Raw genomic sequence first — 23,707 nt, 5'->3', positions numbered from 1 at the left:
GATTCCTGTTCTGGGGGCATGGCCTGAGCCCCACTCAAAAGATCTGGCGTCTGTTCTTCTGCTGAGAGGAACCACATGGTCCGGGCTGGAGATTCCAGTGGGAGAAGGATGCTTGCCTGGTGGGCAGCTGGGAGTGCCACCGTGATAAAGACTTTCTCTGCCATTGGGTGGCTAAAGCCTCCCCTTTCCCTGAAAGACTTCCTCATGGGGCACTGGCACTCGAGAGTTTTGTTCATTACATCCTCCCCTGCCTGTTTGTGGGTCTAGGGGAGGCTGAGACAGACATTCCTCACCTTCTGGTGTCTATTGGGACTGGTGAACCTGGGCAGTCTGAAGGCAGCTGTGACTGTTGCTAGCCAGACCTGGGAGAGGGGCCAGTTGCCCATTTAAAAGACTCCACTAATGATTTGCTTCTGAGAGTCCAGCTTTGCCTGGGACTGAGTATTCCTCAGGCTTTCCAACAGCAGAAACAGTAAACAGATTTTCAGCCCGATGTAGAGTTCTGCTCTACCTTGTCGCCCATCCCAGCCTCTTTGGTGCATGGTGCTTCATGATTTCATTCAGAGGCTCCGCCTCAAAAGCACGGAGAAGTTGTTGGATACCTGGAGCTGGAATTACAGGAGAAGAGGGGTCAGAGGGCGAGTGCAAGTGCCTATCTCTGGCCCGCTCTCTCGTCCTGGCCTATGCCTTTGGTATCCTGCCCATGAAATAATTGTTGAATCCATTGTCACAAATTAGTGAATTTTTTTGTATCTTGGCTTCATCTGACACGAATGTTGGGAGCCAAACCTGGGATTCTTTCTGTAAGTCAACCACTCTGAACTACCAAGCCATCTTCCAGCCCCAAGATTCCATTATTATTATTATTATTATTATTATTATTATTTTGGTTTTTCTAAGACAGTGTTTCTCTGTGTAGCCTTGGCTATCATGGACTCACTTTGTAGACCAGGCTGGTCTCGAACTCCACCTGCCTCTGCCTCCCTGACTGAGTGCTGGGATCACAAGCATGCACCACTGCACCCGGCATGATGGACAGATTCTTAAAGAAATTTTTATTAGGGGTGAAGTACACAAATACACGTGGCATAAAACTTACTATTTTGATTGCTCCTAAGTGTACCGTGCAGTCCCGTGGTAGTAACTACAGCACTGCACAAGCGTTCCCTTCACCCGCTGTAGAACTCAGCATCTTGCGAAAGCGAAACCTGTACCCACTGAATAAGTGATGTCCCATCTTCCCGGATACTGGCCACTGCCATTTTGCTTTCTATCTTCGTGATATCTTGGTGGCTGTGTTCAGTTCTTCTTAGCGTCATCATTAGTGTGTACCATGGTATGCACATGGAGCTCAGAGGAGAACCTGGTGAAGCCGCTTTTCTCCTCCCACTTTCATGTGGGTTCCAGGAGTGGAAGTCAGGTTGCAGACCTGTAATGCATTGGTCTTTACCTATGGATCCATCTTTCAGGTCTTGCTTTCAGTTCTTTCCCACACTTACCCAGCAGTGGGATTCCTGGATCATACAGTAATTCTCTCTCTGCACTAAGTGTTTCAGGGACCATTTTCCACAGTGGTTCTACTAGGCATGCTTTTATTTCTTAATTTATATTGTTGTTGCTATTATTATTATTTGGGGATAGCTTTTTATTACGTAACCCTAGATTGTCTGGAATTCAATATGTAGATCAGTCTGGCCTTGAACTTGTAGTGATCTCCTGGCTTCTGCCTCCCCAGTGCTTAGATTAAAAGGGTGTGTTACCATGCCCAGAGAGATACAGTTTTTCTCATCATATCATCACCAACACTTGCTTTCTCCATGTTTTTGTTGTTGTTAATGAGCGGAAGGACATCTTTGTGTTGCTATAACTAGTTGGTGACGTTCAGCATTTGTTCATGGCTACTTGCTTTCTTTGATGAAGAAAGACTGTTCAAGTCTTTTGCCTGTTTTCCAGTTGGGTTGTTTGTGTTTTTGTTCTTGGAGTTGTAGGTGTCTGTTATGTATTCTGCATACCAATCCCCTATCAAATACATAATTTTCTCCCACTTTTGTGGGATACTTTTTTATTCTATTGAGAAAAAAGTGAGCATCTTTGGATGCATATTTTAAGGAAATCAAATTTGTCTATTTTTCTGTCTGTCTCTTTATCTCTCTCTCTCTCCCTCTGTGTGTGTGTGTGTGTGTGTGTGTGTGAGAGAGAGAGAGAGAGAGAGAGAGAGAGAGAGAGAGAATGCAAGTGCCTATCTCTAGTGCTCTCACTGTGTCCCATGCCTTTGGTATCCTGTCCATGAAATCACTGTCGAACCCAATGTCAGGAATTCTTGTGTTTTTTGTACCATCCCAAGTCTTCGATCCTCTCCCATTTATTAGTTTGCTTCTTCTCTTTCAGTGAAGTTATTAGACAAATAGATTTATTAAAGGTAATCAACTCTCTATGCATTCATTCCACAAACAGAGAGACTATTCCAAGCAGGTGATAAGCACAAACAAAAGTAGACTGAAAGTAGAGTATGTAGCCCGGCTCCAGCACTGTGCAGCAGTGGTCGGGTGGATGGTGGGTATGGCTGGGTGGGTGTGGATGGGTGGGTGAGGATGGGTGGGTGTGGATGGGTGGGGGTAGATGGGTGGGTGGCCCAGACATGAGAAATGGAACAGGGATAGAGCATGTAGACTCTCGTGTGTTGTGCTGAGTGGACGGGTTAAAGATCAGTTGACAGCCACAAAACCAGCTTGTAGGGCTAAGCTTCCTTCCCTTGAACTTAACCTTTCTCAGCCCACTTCCTCTTTTCTTTAGTGGGTGCTCTTTAGTGGGCCCGGCACTGTCTTAGGAACTGTACAAATATTAACTCATTGACAAGCTCCAGAACAGGCACTCCTTTTGCCTCTGTTTTACAGCTGGAGACTGCTGTCCAGAGAAGCTAAGTAACGAGCCAGGAGCCTGAATCTGGGCAGATATTGGACAAACACATGTCTCAGGCTTTTGTGGACCATAGTGGCAAAGGTTAAGCAAAGAGGCCTAAACCACAGACTTCCAGCTGCAATTCTGAAGGATGCCGAAAAGGGGCTGACAGTGTTTCTGCCTCGCAACTACGAATTCAGAAAGAGACCATGAAGTCAAGTGGGTTCATATGCTTGCTTCTTTTCTTCCCTTGATGTATTTTCCCAAATAGACCAGGGCACAGACCTGGTTCACACATCAAGATGTTCTGAACAAGGACATGCCTAGCTCTGTGGGACGCAGTGGGAGAGCAAAGCACTGAGCACTATCCCCAACTCCAGGAAGGGCAGTGGGGGTGCACGTTGTCCACGGGGTAACTGAGGCCATTCTCCTGTCCCCGCCATCTTTAGGCCGACTTTCATGTGACTGCCAGAGCATGATGAAGGGAGACTGGGGAGAAAGCTCTTTATACACATAGATGTGAAGAGCAGGGACCCTGTGATCCCTTTCTGGCCCCTGTCAAGCTGTGTGGCCTTGTTTGCGGGTGGGATTGGAGCGGGGGTTCACACTACTCCTTTCAGGTATCTGAAGTGCAAACAAGGTGGTTATTAGAACCTGCTCCCCAACCCCGCCCACCCCCAGCTACTGTGATTGATGTACATAAGGTGCTTTGAGGTACACAGACTACGAGCCTCTGGGAGTATGATCAAAATAGCACAGTGACCTCACTGGAGCTTGTTTGAAGTGGTGCTTTGGAAAATCTCCTCACCTGGAGGGGGATATCTGAGCAGCTCATGTGTTTATCTGTTCTCACTTCGTCTCTTTAAATGAAGGCATCTGTGGTCCTCTTAGCTTTTTGGGCTGGTCAGCACTTCCTGACATGAGTTGTAGGATGTGTGGGGTGAAGATGGAAAGGAAGGGACACTAGCTCTAGAAAGGCGAGGGGGAGGAAGTGAGCCATGACCTCACTCAGGGGGTACCCAGGGTTATCAGAAAAGAACTTTCTGTCAAAAGAGACTTATTTTCCCTTCTGCCAAAGGAGACTTATTTTCTGTCCAGCTGAACTCCAGTCCTGTCCGTCAAGTGGTCCATTGTTAGTATTAGGAATTGTTAGTGTTGTTAGTATTAGGAATTCCGCCTCCTTCATCCTCACGGTGCCCGCCTATTTGCAGGCTCTCTGGACTGACGGTCCTATTTATAAGAGGTGTTACAGAAGAAGAGAGGCGTGTTAGGGTTTCTATTGCTGTGATAAAACATGGCGACTACTTCCCTCAGTCCATCACTGAGGGAAGTCAGAACAGGGCAGGAACTGGGAGGCAGGAACTGAAGCCAAGGCCACGGAATACACTGCTGACTGGCGCACTCCTCGCTCCTTGAAGTTTGCTCAGCCTGCTTCCTTGTATCATCCAGGACCACCTGCCCATGGTGGCACCACCTCTAAGTGGGGTAGGCCCTCCCACATCAATCATTAAGCAAGAAAATGGCCCATAGACTTTGCCACGGGCCAACCTGGAGAAGACATCTCCTCAGTTGAGGCCCGGGACGTTTTTGTCTCCTGGCACATGTGGACCCTGCAGACACCCCACTCTGGAGGCAACGAGCCTTCTGCACTTTCATGCAAGGGTGTTCCACGAGTCCAAGAAGAGAAGGATAAGGAAGTTTTCTGATGGCAGCTGAGGCAGCAGAGCCCTGCCTGAAGAGTTGGCATAAACTTGGAAAAAAGGTAGCATTCTGACACATTAAAAGCAGATCATAATGTGTTAGGAGATTAGTCAGGACTGAGTTTCAAGTGACAGATATGGAAATTAGCATAAGTAGGAGGCCGGGTAGCCTGAGTATGTAACTGAGAAAAACAAGATTTTAGAATCCCAGGCTCTTCTGAGAGCATTTAGCAGATGGGTTAACTTGCATCTTGTCCCTTTCTCTTCCCAGCATGCCACACACTCTCAATCTCTCAGCTTTATTTCCTAGTAAGCCATGTCGTGTCAGAAGTGACCAGCTGATGCTATTGTGTCTGATTATATAGTCCCTCGCTGACTACTGTTCCTCAAATACTTCCAGCCAAAACCCTGAGCCTGGAGGTCTGTGACTGTTTGTAGACCGAGGTAAAACTGTTGTGGTGAAGGCAGGCTTGTGCCAGACATTGTTAGGGGCTGGACATAACCAAACTCCATCCTCACAACTCCTCCATGTGGAGTATAAAAGCGGCCATCCCACAGGCACGGAAACGGAAGTCAGGGGGATTTGCCTCCAGTCTCGGAACTAGGTTTTTTCCTACCCTGGTTAGTGTGGTGTCAAAGTCTGTTTGTGGTCTCAGCTCCTAAGCCCTTGTCACAGTCCCAGGCAGCAGTAATGGAGCAGGAAACGCAGTCCAAGCCAGTGATAGCCAGAATTCTAGGGAACAGTGTGAGGCAGGATCACGAAATAAACTTACTGTCGTGGAAGAGAGAAGCCTGTGGTAATCCTGTCCTTGCAGCTTGAGCCTTGTGTCTGTACGGGAATCATCACACAGACTGGTCTGCACAATCGAACAAACACCATCCCTGTGCTCTGCGGGGCTGTCCTGTGCTTTACTCAAAAAGGAAAATTGATCGCCGTCTTGAGTGACAAGGCTTGGCTCTGGATGACTTGAGGCTGTAGCCGGTAGTCTAAGGATGGGATGGCTTACTGTCTTTGGAAACAGATGGCTAGCCCAAAAGCAGTTCCAGAAGGCCAGTGGCTACCCTTAGATCTGTGGCCTTAAAGGAGCCGTGTGTAGCTGCCAGCCTTCCTGGGACTGTAGCTCTCTCAAGGACAGTTGCTGGTCGTTCATTAACACCCTCCCTGGTGTCTCTGTCTAGCTGCGTGTCAGAGGAGCAGTGGGTCATTGGCTCAGAGCAGCTTGCGAGTTCAGAAACACCTCTTTGCTTTGCAAAGAGGTGCTCCCGGGAGTAGAAATATGAGTCACTCGGGAACTTGCTTCTATTCAATGGGCCCTGGCTTGTCAGGCCCTGGGTGAGCCGGCTGTCAGCCACGAAGTCTTAGATGGCTGAGGCCTTCCAAATCCCCTTTCTTGTCCTTTAAAGATCCGTCTGGGTGGGACCTGCCCGGGTGTGTGCCTGCCTACTCCGGGCCTACTGGGAGAGACTAGGATTTTGGATTTTCCTAGGTGGGCACCTCTTTGGCCCACATTCCTCCTCTCCCTCCTAGAGAAGGTTGGGCCAGGAAACCTCAAGGACCCTTGCCAGCTGCAGCTCTCTCGTTCTGGGTTCACTGGTGGGCCTGCTAACCGGAGCAGTGGAGACTCCCCTGGTCTCATCTCCTGGGCTGGAAGCTTGGCATCCCGTTTTTGTCCTCTCAGGAGCTGCCTGTGCGATGTGAACTCTCTCACAAAGTATTAAAGCCACTCATCAACCAAGCTGGTGTGTAACAGGGGCCTGACCAGGTGCTGGGAATATGTAACCGAAGTCTCTGCCTGAGGACATGTTCATTTGCAATAGTTCTCACTCCAGTCACATCTGTAGGGGCTTCCATGTTCAACTAGCCAGGAGGGGAAAAAAATTCAAAGTGGTCTCACTTTGGAGCCCAGGCTAGCTTGGAACTTTCTGTGTAGACCAGGCTAGCTTCAAACTCAGTGATCCTCCTGTCCCTGCCTCCCCAGTGCTGGGATTAAATATGTACACTACCATACGTGGCGAGAAATATATTTGGGGGGCTCCATTATGCAATATAGTGATTATGGTTGTAACAATGTCATGTATAGTTCAGAACTGCTAAAAGTGGATTTTTAAATGCCCACCCCAGGGAGGAAAAGTATGTGACCTGTTGAATATGTTAATTAGCCTTATTTATGTACCCCATGAATACCCATAATTGTCATGTTAAATGAAAAAGGAGATCCCGAGCTGGGTGTGGTGGTGCATACTTTTAATCCTAGCACTGGGGAGGCAGAGGCAGGAGGATCTCTGTGAGTTCCAGGCCAGCCTGGTCTATAGAGCAAGTCCAGGACAGCCAGGACTACAAGAGAAACCCTGTCTTGAAAAAGAAAAAAAAAAATTTTTTTTAAAAAGAAAGAAAATAAAATAAAAAGGAGCTCCTCTTTGGTATGTTCATTTTTAAAAACCTTTTAATATTGTAATATTTGTAGTTGTTTAAGTTTTATGTTTTACCATTTTTATTTACTTTTACTTTTCCGCTTTTTTTTTTTTTTTTTTTTTTTTTAGATGGAGTCTCACTATGAAGCTCTGACTAGCCTAGAACCCACTATATAGACCAGGCTGGTCTTTAACTACCAGAGCTCTGGCTGCCTCTGCCTCCTGAGTGCTGTGTTCAAGGTGTGTGCCACCATGCCTGGTGCCAAGTCTTTTTCTTAACCATCACTTTACACCTATTGCCACTGACTCAAGAATGATATGTGTATGTAAAGGTTTGTTGAGATGCCAACTAATAATTTACTTAGAGGCAATGGAATCCAGAACTTGGCAACTAAAGGCGAAAATTAGAAAGACCCTTACACCGATATATTCCTGTGGTTGGGACACCTCCACAGCGTTTTCAAGACACAAAGCTAAGGGAACTAAGCCATTGCATAACCAGATCAAGACTCAGAACATTTTAGCAGCTTGGGAATATGGGCTGACATGCACAATGTAAACTTTAGTAGAAATAATGTTTGCACTTAGTTTTAGAAACACTAGTTCCGTATGCTGAAGACTGGAGACATCTGCCTTGACAGCATTTCCTGTACTGTAAACTCTGCATATTACTCTACACATACTTACATAAGCCCAGCAGGGGGATAGCACTGCTCTAAGATAATCAGATTTAGAGTGAATACTGGAAGGACGCTGGTCCTGATGCAGGAGAAGACTGACCCTTTGCGCTTGACATTGGCTAGACCATATACAGAATCGTCCGTTCATTTCCAGATCAGGAGGGTCATTGATTTCTGTGAGCCAGTGCAAAAGGTGTCTGTCTAGACACTGTGGTGACAAATGGTTGAGACCTGGAAAGACCTGGATGGCGAGCAGGAAGGTTGTCCTGAGGGGCTTGGGTTACTCAGTGCCGCTCCAGGCAGCATGGCTGAGGTCAGGTTCCTGTGGCAGGAGCTTGCCAGCTGGATGTAGGACTTGTGGAAAGGCTGTTTCTTTCCCTCCCTTCCCCGTGGCATTGGGGACCATCTTGCTGCGGAATGGAGGCGGTTTAGTCACCAGGGATCTTGTCTGTCTCACAGAAAGCTGTCTTCTCTTTCTTTCTGGTGTTTTCTGTTCATGAACAACAGGAGCAGGTGGGGAAAGCGATCTGTGGGATTTTTTTGGGGTGGGGGCTGATTAAAGTAGATGAAAAGTTCTCAAGAAACATTAATCTACATATTTTATACTTAAAATGTGTCAGCCTTGAATTTTGGCCAAGATCCTGAGCCAGTATCCTGAGAACAGGGACCATACCTAATAGTGAAGTCTCTGTGGGCCAAGATGGCACCTTCCTGTCTCCATCCACAATTCCTACTTGCTTCCTTGCCTCCACCATGCCTAATGAGAGCAACACCCTGCTTTGGTTTTTAACCCTGATTGACTGACCCTGCTCAAAACCTCGGAATTGTTATTCGGATAATCTTGTGGTTGAATTAAACGTGGCAGCCAGTGAGCTGGGATGAGGTAAAGGTGTGGATTGTGATTCTGTAACTCAAGGTGGCCTGAAGCCCTTGGGAGTTTCTTTATGATGACAGTTTTACCAGTTGAAAATTCACCCCCAGAGCAAGGGTCCAGAGCTGCATGCAGTCCACAAAATCTCCTGACAAGCCACCTGCCCCTCTGCAGATCTGGGCTGGCATAGCTCAGTGATAGAATGCTTGCCTGGTATATGCAGGATGCTGGATTTGATGCCCATTACTGCATGCAAGGGAGGGTGGGATTTCTACTTCAGAGTTTTTGAGGTTTTGGTCTAAAGGGGGTCAGTTGGCCCATAGATTGCTGGGGGCCTATAGCAAGCTGCACATCACAGTGGAATGCATGGTAGAGGAGAACTGTTTACCTCAGAGCAATCAGTCTTCAAAACAGGAGGACGACAGAGTCCCGTCAGCCTCCAATGAACTAAAACCTCCCATCAGGCCTTACGGCCTGACTGCTTCTCCCCAGTCTCTTTCCTGATGCCGAGCCGATACTAAGGCTTTGACATGTGGGTCTTTGCGAGACATTCCAAAGCCAAGCTATGACAGGGGGTGAAATGGGCACAGTGGTCCATCACAGGGTCAGCAAGCTGGACACAACAAACTGGAGAAGTTTAACGGGACAGACTGCCCAAGAGATTCCAAACAGGTTGGTCAAAGTGAGGTGCACGCCCTCTAAGCCTCAGCTCCATCTTTCATCAAGTGGCAAATGATGTGATCTGATGAGTCTCTCCTGGGTCCTGCCTTCTTTCTGCAGCTGTCCAGAATGCTCTGCTCACCACATCCCCGGGTGCACTGATCATGAGCCTCAACTCCTCCGCCGACTACAGGAAGGAGCTGAGCAATCTCACTGCCCCGGACGGTGGTGAAGGGGGCGTTGTCACCGAGTTCATAGCCCTCATCATCATCACCGTCTTCGTCTGCCTGGGCAACCTAATCATCGTAGTCACCCTCTACAAGAAGTCCTACCTCCTCACCCTCAGCAACAAGTTCGTCTTCAGCCTGACCCTGTCCAACTTTCTGCTGTCCGTGCTGGTGCTGCCGTTCGTGGTGACCAGCTCCATCCGGAGGGAATGGATCTTTGGCGTGGTCTGGTGCAACTTCTCCGCCCTCCTCTACCTGCTCATCAGCTCGGCCAGCATGCTTACCCTTGGGGTCATTGCCATCGACCGGTAAGTTCGAATCAGCCTTGGAGAGCTGGAGGCTTATGGAATGAGGCATCTCTGGTTAAGCAGCTTCAGATGGTCTTGTTCCTGGGAAGGGCACTAGAATGTTCTCTTTTTTTTTTTCCAAGACAAGGTTTCTCTGTGTAACCTTGGCTGTCCGGACTTGCTTTGTAGACCAGGCTACCCTCAAATTCTCAGAGATCCACCTGTATCATCTCCTGAGTGTTGGGATTAAAGGCTTGCGCCACCACAGTCCGGTTTGTTTCCCATTGTTAAGTGATGCACAGCTGTAACTTTATTTATTGTTTAGTTTTTAAAAAAAGAAGGTTCGTTGCTTAAAAAAAAAAAAAAAATCCCCAGGAACCTCATGAAGCATGAAGCAAGGGCCAAAGAGAGTGAAATGTCAGAGTAGGAAGTGAGTCCCATGTTCAGACTCAGCTGTTCCTCTCGGTTGTGTGCTTGATAGGCCTTGATTTGGTCTTTAATGGGTGGGCCCAGATAAAAGCCTCCTTTACTCTGTGGAGATGGACCAGGACTGGTTGAGGGGAGCAGTGGGAAGGCAGACAGCTCAGGGAATGATGGTACCTGGAGAAGACCAGCAGGCTTTTACAGCTCGTGTTGACTCTGCCCGCAGTGTAACTGCGGCGGAGAGGATGGACACTGATGCCCACGCTGAACAGCTGCTCTGGGTCCTGGGAGTACTGTGCTTTGCAGGCAGGCTTAGCTTTCAATCGTCATATGTTTCAACTGTCATGCGCGAGAGCTGGACTTCTTGACAACAAAGAGAATGGAGTCAAGATCTATGATTTCCTGGAAACTGGGAAGGATGTCAGGGGGAGGGCCGGGGACATTACAGAGGGGGCTAGTCATCAGGGATGTTATCATAGCTGACACAAGTCTCCAGATTCTTGGGAACACGGTTATTTGGGTTGGACTAGCTGCCCAGAGCCCAGGGGATGCTGTACTCCAAGGCTGGATTCTTGTTTTCCCCGTGGCTTTGTAGAGAATGTAGAACGAACGAGTCAAATGAATTAGTTAGCTTCTCCAAATGTCATAAAAACAACATAAATTAAAAAAAAAAAAAATGAAAGAAGAGCTAAGTCACAGTGTAGCCAACCAGGCATGGCCGCTGCGCGTTGTCAGCGCATTCGCCTCTGGTACTTTTTAGCTGTCTGCAGTGCGCTTTTTATATTTTTCTTCTTAGATTTGTTTATTTTATGTGCACGAGTGTTTTGCCTGCATGTACGTATGTGTGTCACTTGTGTGCTTGATGCCTGCAGAGGTCAGAAGGGGACATCAGATCCCCTGGAACTGGACTTACGAATGGTTGTGAACTACCAGTTGGATATCACAAACCAAATCCAGGTCCTTTTCGAGAACAACCAGTGTTCTTTCTTAACCACTGAGCAATCTCTCCAGCCGCTCTATAGTACAGCTTTAAAATTATTTTACTTTATTTTAATTATGTGTGCGCGTGCACACACTGACGGTACCCTGCTGGTTGAGGTTGCAGTTCTTGCCTGGACCGAATAGCCATTACCAGCTTGGTGCTAAAGGCAGAACCCCCTTCCCTCAGCAGGGTCCCCTCCTCTCTGCCTGACTTCATCTGGAGAGTGTCTTTTAACAGAGACTCCCCACTTGATACATGGCCTCTGACACAGCTCCCTGCTAACTCTCCCCTCTATGTTAATTTGGCACTGAGATTCTATCCTTATGATGAGAGTGTGCTGTATAACGTAAAGCAAGCATCCTTGAAGTGCCTGGTTCCAACCAATTATGTACACCTCTTCTTGGAGCCTCCCCCCCCCCCCCAACTCTCCTAGGAATTAAAGTTGAACTAGCCATCAGCTGTTCGCTGATGTGTGATCCCTGTAGGGTTCTTGCAGGCCATTCCAGGCATGCTTCTCATCTCCTGTCCCTCCTGGCTTTGCGAGCTGCTTTAAGACTGCCCCCAGGCAGGAGGAGAACCAACAGGTGCAGGAGTAGGTACCCAGGGAGACCTGGATCTGGATCTGGAATTACAGGTGGTTGTGAGCCAGACAACATAGCTTCTGGGAACTGAATACTGGGCCCTTTGCAAGAGCAGCAAGCCCAGAGCCACCCCTCCAGGCCAATAGTACTATGCTGTGCTTTGTTGTTTAACAGGTGACCATGAGCATCTCCTCCCATCTCTACCCTTGGAGAATGCATTGTTAGTCATGTGCTGCTCTGTGATGGTGGTTTCACACAGCTCCCTGCAGTGCTCAAGTGACCCTGTCCATTTGTGAAATTGCTGTGCCTTCAGTCAAAGTAAAACACACGTCCAGGACACTTGGTGGAGAAAGACAAGGGGCTCTTCCAAAGGTAGACAGGTGGTATCCTACCAAGACGGATTGTATGACAGAGGAAAAGGAGCTTTGGAGGTTGTTGGCAGTAGAGAGGAATCAGATCTTATTGTCACTTTACTTTCTATTAAAAAAAAGAAACAAACAATGGGTTCTGAGCACCCGTTCTGGGTGCTGTGCAATGCAGACGAGGCTAAGCTGCTCAGGCGCAGATGAAAGTTGCCTCTGCAGCACTGTGTGCCCTCGGCTATGCTGACTGTGGTCAGCAGTCCGCAGGGGTGGCTCCAGGAGGATGCAAATTGCTCCCTTAAATCCGGGCCAAGTTAAGTGAAGGTGAGAAGGACGAACCCTCAGACATGCCGCCAAAATGCAGCAGCAGCAGCGTACCTGTGCCAGCGCTGTGGGTATTTGTTGGGCGCTCTAAAGACATGATGCTGGGGCGGTAAGCTCCAGGCACCATCGACACCCCAAACTGCCTTCCGGGATGACGACCTGCCAGCACAGACTCCACTATGCGTGCTGTTAGTGCAGAAGAGAAGCAGCTCCCACAGCCAGCTTCCGAAGTCACTGCTGCTGGTGAGCAGGGCAGTGAGTGGTTAGGGAGGGGTGGCATTTGAGCGGCAGCCTAAGCAGCAAATAGGATGGCACAGGCATACAGGAGGTAGTGGCATCCTTTCTGCTCGGGGACTAGGCTGTGCTTGTTCTTTTGCCGAACAGTTATTGAGCACTCGTGCTGCGAATGGCTAGCTGAAGGAGGTGAGTAAATCTGCCGCGAAATCACAAAGTTGTGTGATAACTTTGGAGTGTTCCGCTAAGGAAAAGGTGCCAGTGTGCTGCAGGTGCCGTGAGAACTCAGAAGGAGAGACAAGACAGAGCAAGGTAGAGGTGCCCAGGCTGTTTGCCGAGGATGCAGCGGCTGACAGCCAGAAACCGGCTGATAGGGGAGGACACAGACAGATTCACCCCAGGAGAACTGTAGCCCTCAAAGCAGCCTGGCCCCAAGGTCATTCATTGGAGGAGCTGTGAGTGGAAAAAGAACCACCCCATGACGATGGAGAGTTACCAAGACCTATTGTCCTAAAGAAATAGCTCATCACCCTCGTTTAACACAAGATGGATTCACATGGCTTGGTTAGAGCTTTATGACTAAACTGTGTTATTTAAAAAAAAATTAAGGATTGGAGAGATGGCTCAGAGGTTAGAGTACTTGTTGCTCTAGCAAAGGACCCAGCAGCACCCACATGGCAGCTCACAAGTGTCTGTAACTCCAGTTCCAGGGGCTCTGAGTCCCTCTTCTGACCTCAGGCATCAGGCACACACATGGTGAACATACATACATCTAGACAAAATACTCATGTACATAAGATAAAATAATCTAAAACTGAAAAGGGAAAGAAAAGTTAGTGTCTTTAGAAATGTTAATGGCAGGGGCTATTTATTTTTTTAATTTTCAGACGGCAGTATAGATTAAAACCTAAGTTGACTAGACAAGTTACATCTCATGCTATGTATGAGGCAGAGGGCGACAAGGTAGGGTTGGGAAGGAGAGAAAAGAGGGAAAGGATGGAGTAATTAAAGGTGCAGGAAGCTGGAAGTAGGGCTGCATTGTCTTTACTCTCAGCACTCAGGAGGCAGGGATCACTGTGAGTTCGAGGCCAGCCTGGCCTATAGAGCAAGTTCCAGGACAGTCAGGGCTACATAATAAAGAGACCCTGTCTAAAATGTGTTTTTTAAAAGTAGTACTGAAAACAACAGCACCGGTTACGATTTCTACCGTCACATGTTACATAACTGCCATGAGCCAGACATCTTGCCGTACTGTCAACATTTAGCTGAGCCGACCTTCGAGAGCCCTGTGAATCTGTTTCTCAGATGTAAACCCTTTCCTCCTCGAGCTGTTTTGGTTGGTCCATGGGTCCTTGCTAGGGTCCAGCTGTGTGACACGGTGTCCCCTGTTGCTTGACTGGGAAGGCCTGGCTGAAGGTGTCTCTCTTAGAAGCCTGCCCAGCACAAGGGGTTATTTGGGAGAAGTGTTAAGTGTCCCCACCCAAGAGGGGAGGGCTCCCTGCTTCCTTGTCCCTTCCCTCTCACCTCCCTCATCGTTTTTTTTTTTTTTTTTTTCTAGCTATTATGCTGTCCTGTATCCGATGGTATACCCCATGAAGATCACAGGGAACCGCGCCGTGATGGCCCTTGTCTACATCTGGCTTCACTCCCTCATTGGCTGCCTGCCTCCCCTGTTCGGCTGGTCGTCGGTGGAGTTTGATGAGTTCAAGTGGATGTGTGTGGCTGCATGGCACCGGGAACCTGGCTACACTGTCTTCTGGCAGATCTGGTGTGCCCTGTTTCCCTTTCTCATCATGCTCGTGTGCTACGGGTTCATCTTCCGTGTGGCCAGGGTCAAGGCCCGCAAGGTCCACTGCGGCACGGTGGTCACCGTGGAGGAGGACGCCCAGAGGAGTGGGAGGAAGAACTCCAGCACCTCCACTTCCTCTTCAGGCAGCAGGAGGAACGCCTTTCAAGGCGTGGTCTACTCAGCTAACCAGTGCAAAGCCCTCATCACCATCCTGGTGGTCATCGGCGCCTTCGTGGTCACCTGGGGCCCCTACATGATTGTCATCACCTCAGAGGCGCTCTGGGGGAAGAACTGTGTCTCCCCAACCTTGGAGACGTGGGCCACATGGCTGTCCTTTACCAGTGCCATCTGCCACCCTCTGATCTACGGCCTCTGGAACAAAACTGTTCGCAAGGAGCTCCTGGGCATGTGCTTTGGGGACCGCTATTACCGGGAACCATTTGTGCAGCGGCAGAGGACCTCCAGGCTCTTCAGCATCTCCAACAGGATTACAGGTAATTAGGAAAAAGACACCCCCCTACCACACCCCCAGGCACATGTCACCTGGGGTCAGTACAGCAGTTTCAGGGTGACTGTGACCTCCAGTCTCAAGGCACAGATGTCGTGTTGTGAAGGGCCACACCAGAGTGGTCACAGTGGCCCCCAGGCAGCTTTCCACTGCTTAGCTGCTGAAGGAGCATGCTGAGGAGGAGGTCGGAGCAGGAGGAGCTCCTGCTATACAGCCCCAGAGAACGAGACGGGGGACGTTGTGATTTGGAAAGCTGGGTCCTCATGGTCTGGAGGTGATAGACACTTCTTTATTAGAGAGGGAAGAATCCGAGCCTTGGACCAGGCTTTCTTCACCCCTGGCAAACGCTTTCCCTCAGGGTCACCTCGCTTCCATGCTCTTTGCCAACCTCAGTGGCAAAGAGTGGCAAAGAGGCTAACCTCACTTAGCCTGTCCCTTCTCCCAAACGCTGTCACCTTCAGCTTCCCCTCCCAGGTCAGTAGGTCGGTGGCCTCTTCTGATGGTCCTTGGTAATCTAGTAATCTTTGGTGTGTGTGTATATGTGTGTGTGTTATTAATGCGTAACCATAGCTTTCCATCAAAGCATCATTGTCATATGCTCAGGGCTATTCTATCCGGGACATGCACACCGCGCGCACACACACACACACACACACACACACACTTGACCAAGGCCCAGGGGGTTTGCTCCAATCAGAGGTTAGATGTTGTTTTTCAGCTTTTTCTTTTGATAAAATTTGAGGTTTTGAAGGGTTGCAAAGATAGTCCAGGGAGCTTCCCATAGTGTTATCGACTTTCATAACTGCAGGGCAAGATCAGCCCTAGAGCCCCACACGTGCCGTACCTCAGCCTGCCTGGGTACTTCTGCAGGGTTGGTCAGGCTTGCGTAGAGTGTTCCCCAGTTGAGGCTGGTGCTCGGAAGGAGACCTGCAGGAATGGTGGGGTCCTGTTGACATAGCAAATTCAGGGCACACATGTCAACGTACCTTATTACTGGTGAGTTACCTCGACCTCTGGCTTCAGGTGTGGTCTGTCAGCCTTCTCTGCTCTGTGCCATTTCCACTGTAATTAGCACGTGGGCCAGCAGAGATGCTTTGAGAAGCAAAACATCGTAGCTTTGCTCTAACTTCTACCCACTGATTCTGGCACGCACGGGTGCATCTTGCTCACCGTGGCTGTGGTTATAGTAAACACGTTGGGATTTTAGAGCCACTTTGAGGAAGACCGTCACCCAGCCAAGCCATTGGAAGGAAGTTTCAAGTGCACTTCCATGAGCCTGTAGCTCTCACTTCTGGCCAGGTGACTTAAAGAAATAGAGATTCCCCACCTTCACCCTCAAGAGGGCAAGAGACATGACCCCTGTTGCCTGTGTACTCCCAGGGCTAGAGAGGACAAGGTGCCCCATCCACATGTTACTGACACATACGCTGCTAACTGATTTACTCGTGGACTAGTGGAGAGCTATTGGCGGATAGGGGAAGTCTGGTGATTTTTCTTTTGACCACGGGAAGAACTGTCTCTGTGTCCCTATTGGTCCGACATGCCCAACCCTTGCTATTTACAAGCTCATGTTCCCAAGTGTGACTTGTGAGCCAGAAGGTGCCTTCAGTGCTTGGCTCCGTTTTATTAGTGAACCTGTTGACTCAGATTTTATAATAACTTGTCTTCTTGGCAAAAACTAATGGAAGGAAAACACCGAGGGCAGAGGAGGATAGAGGAAAAGAGAGGCTTCTGAGTCTTGGCCAAGATTTACTATGTGAATTGTTTGTGATTGTCCTGGAAGGGACTCCCAGGCTGTGGCAGCCATGGGAAAACAGCAGCTGTGGTCGGGTTGGCAAACCCGAAGCTGTTGGTGGTCTGAGGCTCATTCAGGGAAAAGCAGCCTTGTGGGCTGATGGGTTCTGAATCCGCGGCTTCTCCAGGGCTGGGAGTGGACAGTGGCTATTGCTCCTTTCTGAGGGCCTGATTGTAGGGAATCAGTCAGCTACACCAATGCCTTCGAAGCTGGGGAGCAAGAGCACACGGGCCTATCCCAGTTACACACTCTGGCTTTCCAATGCCTTCCTGATCGGGAGGGCAACCTGAGCCTCCACGCACAGCCCTGTGTCTTAGCCAGGCTCACCAGAACCTACCTTTGCCCTCTGTGCACGGACACAGCCATTTCCTAAACCCAGAGTAGCCTGCCATTGACTTACTTTCAAGCCTGCTTTCCGCCCTTGTGAGGGCAAGTGCCGTGGTATTCACAGGGGGTACAAAAGATGGCCAGCAAGATGGAGGTCCTACCGCGGTTTTGTGCAATGTATTTGACATCCAAAAAGTCCGTAGGTGGAATTATCAGTGTTCCTGAGACATGCAAAGGCAGAAGTGGAATCCCACACATGCCTGGGACCTCCCAAGCACATGACAATGGTGACTTCATCCGGAGCCCAGTTCACCCATAATCACTGTATTTAAGTTTTCTTACCCTGTCCACCTCAAGCTAAAGATACATTCTCGAGGATGCCAGCTGTCACGGAGCCACCAAGCCCTTTTGCTTGTGAGGCCTCTGTAGTAGATCTCCATGGTAGGTGGGCAGGGTTCCTGCCCAGGGCACTTGGAGACTGCTGGGGAGTGCCACCTTCAGGTGGATAGGGCAGCCATCGAGTAGAAGTTGCCTTAGTGCAAATGGTAAGTACTAATTTCAGTTGGATGCTAAACTGTGATACAAACCTGAATCTGGTAGGGGGCTCCTGGCAGAGAGAGGAAAGGAAAGACTGCAGGATAAAAGGCAAGAAGAACTGAAGAGAACCCCGGTGTCCCAGGGGTGGAAATGCCCTGGGTCTGAGGGCAGAGCTTTTCAGCTATCTCCTGGGAAGGAGGGTTCCATCTGTCATTCAGGGGAAAGCACCCTTCTTGGGAGGTCTGGGGTGAGGTGGGGGGTAATGCTGGGGCCTTTGGATTTTCCTCCTTTCCTTTTCTAAACCTCTCTCCTGGCGGCATGGTGAGGTCTTCCGATTAGTTCAATTCCTGCTGCACCTCAGAATCCCATCCCACTTCTCGGCTTCTGCAATGCACAAGTGCCTTTCGCCTGGTGCATATTCTTGTGGAGCAAACCTGGTGCCTGGGCCTGGCCTTCTGTGCCTGTTCGTTGGAAGGGTTTGACGTGGCCCATTCCCGTGGGCTATGGTGGTGTCCTGTGGCATCTCAGGGAAGTGCTTCCCAGCTGAGCCGCAGCGGTCTGGCTCAAACGATCCCTCTCACTAGAGGAGACCAAGACATGTGTTCCTGGCTTCTGCTGCAGCCTCAGGGATGGTGCCCAAATGTACTGTGGCTGCCACCATCCCAGCTGGCAGGGGATGGCCCTGGGGGCTCCGCCCTGAGAATTGGGCCTGCTGTCGAACATAGGCCACGTTCCCAGGCCTATGTTCCGGAGGGGACAAGCAGGTTCAGGGGAGACCCTGGGGTCTTCTCTAGTTTCAGTCCTGTAACCAACCCCAAGCAAACTGAGAGCTGCTTATGAAAGAGGTTCTGAGAGAAGGCTGTGTTGTGCATCGCTGTGGCCCACCATTCCCTCCTGGGCTCTCAGGAAGAGAGGGAAGAGTATATACAGAATGTCCTATCACCCTGCACTCTCAGAAATACCAGGGTGCAATTAAAGAGGATTCTTTCTCCCATCTTAGAGTATGTTACAGGAGAATGGAGATTGTCCTCTACCATAGGCCATGGTCTTAGTCCAATTTCTACTACTGTATCCAAGTGCTGGAGACTAGGTGTTTGATAGTGAGCAGCGATTGACAGTTGGCTTAAGATTCGGGAAGGTTGGAAACAACCCTCCCCACCCCCAACTCCCACTTCCCCCTTCCAGGTCAAGAGCACTTATGCTTATTCCTCTCACAGAGGACCTGAATTCAGTTCCCAGCATCTACACAGGGTTCACAACTTAACTCCAGTTGCAGGGAAGCTGATGCTCTCTTCTGGCTTTGTTAGGCTCAAACGTAGTGTACAAACATGCGCGCAGGCAACAAGCACACATGTGAAATCAAAATAAATATTTTTAATTTTTTTTTTTTTTTTGAGACAGGGTTCTCTGTTTAGCCCTAGCTGTCCTGGAAGTAACTCTTTAGACCAGGCTAGTCTTGAACTTACAGAGATCTGCCTGCCTCTGCCTCCTGAGTGCTGGGCTTAAAGGAGCGTACCAGCACCAAGAGCACCACGCTGTCATCTGATAGGCCTTTGTCTGTGCCATCCCATAATAGAAGGGAGTCAAGGGAGGGCAAGCCCAGAGAGCAAGAGGGGCCCAAACTCACTATTAAACTAAGATCACTCTCTTCCTCCTTCCCCTCCTCTTCTTCATTGACTTGTTTTCATTTTGTGAATGTGAATATGAGTATTTTGCCTGCATATTTGTGTACATGCCACAGGCCTGCCTGGTACTGCCAGAGGATAGAAGAGGGCATTAGATCCATTGGCACTGGGTTTACAGAAGGTTCTGAGACACTGAGTGTGCTGGGAACCAAACCTAGATTTTCTGCAAGAGTAGCAAGTGCTCTAACCGCCGGGACACCCCTTCAGCCTTACAGCCATTCTTGAGGTAACTGACCCCTTCTGTGATAACATCAGCCCATCCATTAGGCCTCATCTTTCAACAGTGGGAAGTAAGTTCCCAGCAGAGGAACACAGAGACAGGGTTTCTCTGTGTAGGCCTGGCTGTCCTGGAACACCCTTTGTAGACCAGGATGGCCTTGAACTCACGGAGAGCTGCCTGCCTCTGCCTCCCAAGTGCTGGGATTAAAGGCATGTGCCACCACCCGACTTCAGAGGAACTTTTAAAGGGCACATTCAACCATAGCAGCCATTAGATCTATTAGGCCTGTGTGTAATTTCTAAGAGATTTTTATCTTCATATTTTTTCTAGTACCACCTCCTCTCCCCCCAGCTCTTCTTTTTTTTAAACACAAATAAAATTTCAATCATTTATTTATTTTTATTTTTGTGCATTGGTGTTTTGCCTGCATGCACGTCTGTGTAAAGGTGTAAGATCTTATGAGTTAGACAGTTGTGAGCTGCAGTGTGGGTGCCGGGAACTGAATCTGGGTCCTCTGGAAGAACAGTTAATGCTCTTAACCGATGAGCCATCTCTCTAGCCCCCACACTTGAAATTTTAAAAGAGAAACAATAAATCTGGCACATCAGATAGAACAGCTATCGCACAAGCCTGAAGACCTGTGCTTGAATCCCTAGCACCTGCGTAGAAAGCAGGTGTGGCGGTGTGTGTCTGTAATCTCAGCATTAGGCAGGATCCCAGGGCTCACAGGCCTGCCAATCAAGCTCAACTCAGGGATCAGCATGCTCAGGGAAAGACCCTGGCTCAAAAACTAAGGTGGAGATTGAGAGAGAAAACCACTCGTGTCTATTTCTAGCCTCTACACACATCTCCCATGCACACATAAGCAAATTTAAAGCACTTTAGAAGAACTTGATCAACTAGTATTAAACCGATGCAAGAACTCAGGTTCAAGTCAGTCTAGTTTAGATAGTGAGATCCTGTCATAAAAACACCCAACTGTAAGTAAGCGAGAAGAGTTATTTGTGTGCGCTCCCTGCAGGGGGTGTATAAAGATGGTGCTCTGACCTGTATAGAAACATGGGCTTATGTATTGGAGCCTTAATTCTTAGGTCTCTGACCTAATCAGTGTATTAGTCCCTGAGGCTTAATAATCTAGTGGCATTGCCCGAGAGGCCGGATCTCATTGGAGAAAACAGGTTACTGGGTTATGCTCTGGAAAGCTCTCTCATCCCTGACACTTCCTGTGTCTCTGCTTCCTAGGCACTGTGAGGTGAGCAGCTCCACTCTTAAGTAATTCACATGCTTCTCAGCATAACGTTCTGCCTTAGCACAGCCCCAAAGCAACAAAGCCATCTAACCATAGACTAAAGCCTCTGAGACTATGAGCGTCAGTAAAGCATAAGGAAAGCGGACCCTAAGACCGGCGGATGGGGGCAGAAACAATCACGCAGAGAGCCCCCAGCTCTTCTTAATGGACTTAGCTTTTGAACTTTACTATGTACCCAATTAACGGTTTTTAAAGGTCTCTTTGTTGTCTCCTCCTCTTAGATCTCTCTCTCTCTCTCTCTGTTACTCTAGGGACTTTTCTTTAGCTGTGCAGTGGTCCCTGCCATCCCTTCAGCTTTAGTAAGAAAACACTGGGAAGGCTCCACGGCCCCGCAGGCTTCCTTGTTGTGGGGTGGTCCGGCTGAGCCATCCCACAGGGCTTCTGCTCTTAACACCTGCACATCTTTTCTGGCTGGTTTTCCCGAAAACAAAACAAAACCAAAAACATTGAGAACTCTGCAGCCTCTCAATGCTTCCCCAGGTTCCCCAAGTCCTTCTGCTCCTGGGGTCTCAGTGCCACAGCCCCGTTTCACTCCCTCTGCTCTTCAGACACGGGGGAGGGATTGCCGAGGCTGATGTGGGAAGAGCAGCGGCGTGGTCCAGCTGCTCTGAGATCATCTGCGGTGCCCAGCAGTCTCCTGAGCCTGCAGCTCCCAAGCCTTAGTGGCTGTAGGTGAGAAGGAGGCCCTTTCCAGACGTCCTCACCAATCTCCATTCCCTTTTCTGAAGTCACACGGTTCTCTTCTCCAGGTCATTCTTTCCTTCTATCTTCATCCATCTGCCTTGCCGCTTCTCCAAACTCTTTAACTCTTCAAGTAGAATTCAGGGGGGTTAAGACCTCCCATGACAGCTCACCCGAAATCTCCTTTCCACCCGTCTTGGTGTCTGACGAGGTCGGGAAGGTTCCCTACGGGGAGAAGGAATGGGAAAGGAACGAGGGTCAAAATCGGGGGGGGGGAAGCAGTTGTGGCTTGTTCTCCAGTGGGTCAGAAGTGAGTTTTGCAAGGGACAGCACTCAGAAAGGAGCTGGTGTCCAGTGGCCGGAAACTGGAGAGTCAGCTGCCCAGCAGAGAGCAGGTGGCCACCCAACAGCCTGCGGTCATTCCACCAATGCCGACTTTGTCTTTCAGACTTGGGCCTGTCCCCGCACCTCACGGCGCTCATGGCAGGCGGACAGCCCCTGGGACACAGCAGCAGCACCGGTGACACTGGTTTCAGCTACTCTCAGGATTCAGGTACGGTTCCTACCCGGAAAACCTCCGGCTTGTGCAAATTTGCTGCATTAATTGCGTGGAATTAAAAGTGTCGAAAGAGCGAGGAGGAGGGGTGGGATTCAGGAGCTGGGTTCCTCATGATGGCTGGTTCGGCTTTTCTGTGCCTCGAGGCCTTCTCCTTCATTCCTCTCGGTTCCTTCTCTCCCCACCGCATGGTGTGATGTGGAAGTTGAAGGTACACAAAAACCTTTGAGAAGATCTGAAAAACTTATGCTTTCTCACTAATTATGCTATAATTGGCTGGTCAGTCTCTGGAGTCATCTCTGGCTCCTTCCTGGAGTCAGCGTCATGGTGTTAGAGCTTTCGGGGAGTCAGGGTGGCTGGATCCCATGTTTGCTGAGTGGCCTGGGTGGGGGAATTTGGCCAGAGACTGGGAGCATCTCTTCACCTAGTTCACAGACTTATGCTGGAGAGCTGAGGCACCTGGCCGAATTTGGAGCTGGTGCTTGTTGATGCTCTGGGCCATTGAGGGAACGGTACCAGATCCCCAGACAAGCAGCAAGGGCTCCAGTGAACTCCAAGCTCCTCTATTGCCACACCCCTGGGAGCATTTGTCTTTTCAGGTGTAAGCCTTTAGGAGCTTTGCCCTCTCTCCAGCTCCCGCTGGGAGCTTTTGAAAAGTCATCTCTGGGGCTGGAGAAATAGCCGTTAGTGAAGTCAGAACCTAGGCCTGGCTCCAGCCACCGCAGGGCCCGGTGAGTGACTGTCAGTGGCCGGAGCTCTACGGCCTGAGAGTGGGGAGACAGCCTGGGGAGTGACGCAGGCCAGCCTATCCCTCCAACCACAGAAGAGGGGCGCAGGTCAAGGGAGCCTCATGACCCGTGGTTCCCGAGACAACACATGATATGTGGCCTCTGGGCTACTAGATGGGGGGGCATCTTCAGGGAAGACCGAACTTTTTTCTGACTGATGGCCTCATCTAGGTGCCAGTCACAAGGCCTACCCCTGTCCCACCAATAGTTCCAGAGCATAGTGCCCTAAGGTGACAGGACACAAGCCAAGGTGGAGGAGGGGCCTCCTCAGCTGACTTGGGTGTTGTTCCTCAGGTGCTGTCCACCGGAGGTTAGACCATTTGGTCTCCCTCTACTGTCTGTGAACTCCTGGGTGACACACAGGCTGTCTGTCAGGAGCTGCTTCAGGACGGTCCACTGGGGGCCAGGGTCACCGGCGCTTAGACAGGTGGGGGGAAGAAGCCTTGGTGTCTGTAGTAGCTTGTGTGCGTCATCTGTCTGCCTTAGGGACGGACGTGATGCTGCTGGAAGATGGCGCTTCTGACGACAACCCTCCCTCGCACTGCACTTGCCCACCCAAGAGAAGGAGCTCCGTCACGTTTGAAGATGAAGTGGAACAGATCAAAGGTCGGTTCATGGGAGTGCGACAGTTAAACACAGGGGCGACACAGGAGATTGTAGCCACAGCGTGCACATGTTCTTACCACAGAACATGCCAAGGCTTCCTCACCTCTGCCTCTTTCCAATTACTGCAGCCTACAGTGATACCTGAGTCTTGAATTCCAAGGCATCTGAATCAGAGCAAGCAGCGTCTAAGGTGGAGCGAATACAGATACATACACATGGACACACACAGAGACAGACACACATAGACACACACAGACATACAGAC

At 49.6% G+C, this 23,707-nt stretch overlaps 1 protein-coding gene across 2 annotated transcripts in view; it reads left to right on the top strand.

The window, feature by feature from the left end:
- Window positions 1–23,707, top strand: part of Gpr161 (G protein-coupled receptor 161) — a 43,141-nt gene that overhangs the window by 12,557 nt on the left and 6,877 nt on the right. The window contains exons 1-5 of one of the 2 annotated variants that reach the window (XM_055624699.1): window positions 9,203–9,233; window positions 9,342–9,756; window positions 14,200–14,924; window positions 21,941–22,045; window positions 23,323–23,442. In XM_055624699.1, the coding sequence (XP_055480674.1) occupies window positions 9,386–9,756; window positions 14,200–14,924; window positions 21,941–22,045; window positions 23,323–23,442 (1,321 nt within the window). In that variant the 5' untranslated portion in view covers window positions 9,203–9,233; window positions 9,342–9,385. Of the gene's footprint in view, window positions 1–9,202; window positions 9,234–9,341; window positions 9,757–14,199; window positions 14,925–21,940; window positions 22,046–23,322; window positions 23,443–23,707 lie in introns of those variants that run through there. The other variant, XM_055624698.1, reaches the window with a different exon arrangement.

This window comes from Psammomys obesus, unplaced genomic scaffold, assembly GCF_907164565.1.
Source record: "Psammomys obesus unplaced genomic scaffold, mPsaObe1.curated_primary_1811, whole genome shotgun sequence".
Classification (NCBI taxonomy): Eukaryota; Metazoa; Chordata; class Mammalia; order Rodentia; family Muridae; genus Psammomys; species Psammomys obesus.
The sequence above is the reverse complement of the archived record's forward strand: the minus strand, read 5'-3'. Positions and strand labels throughout refer to the sequence as shown.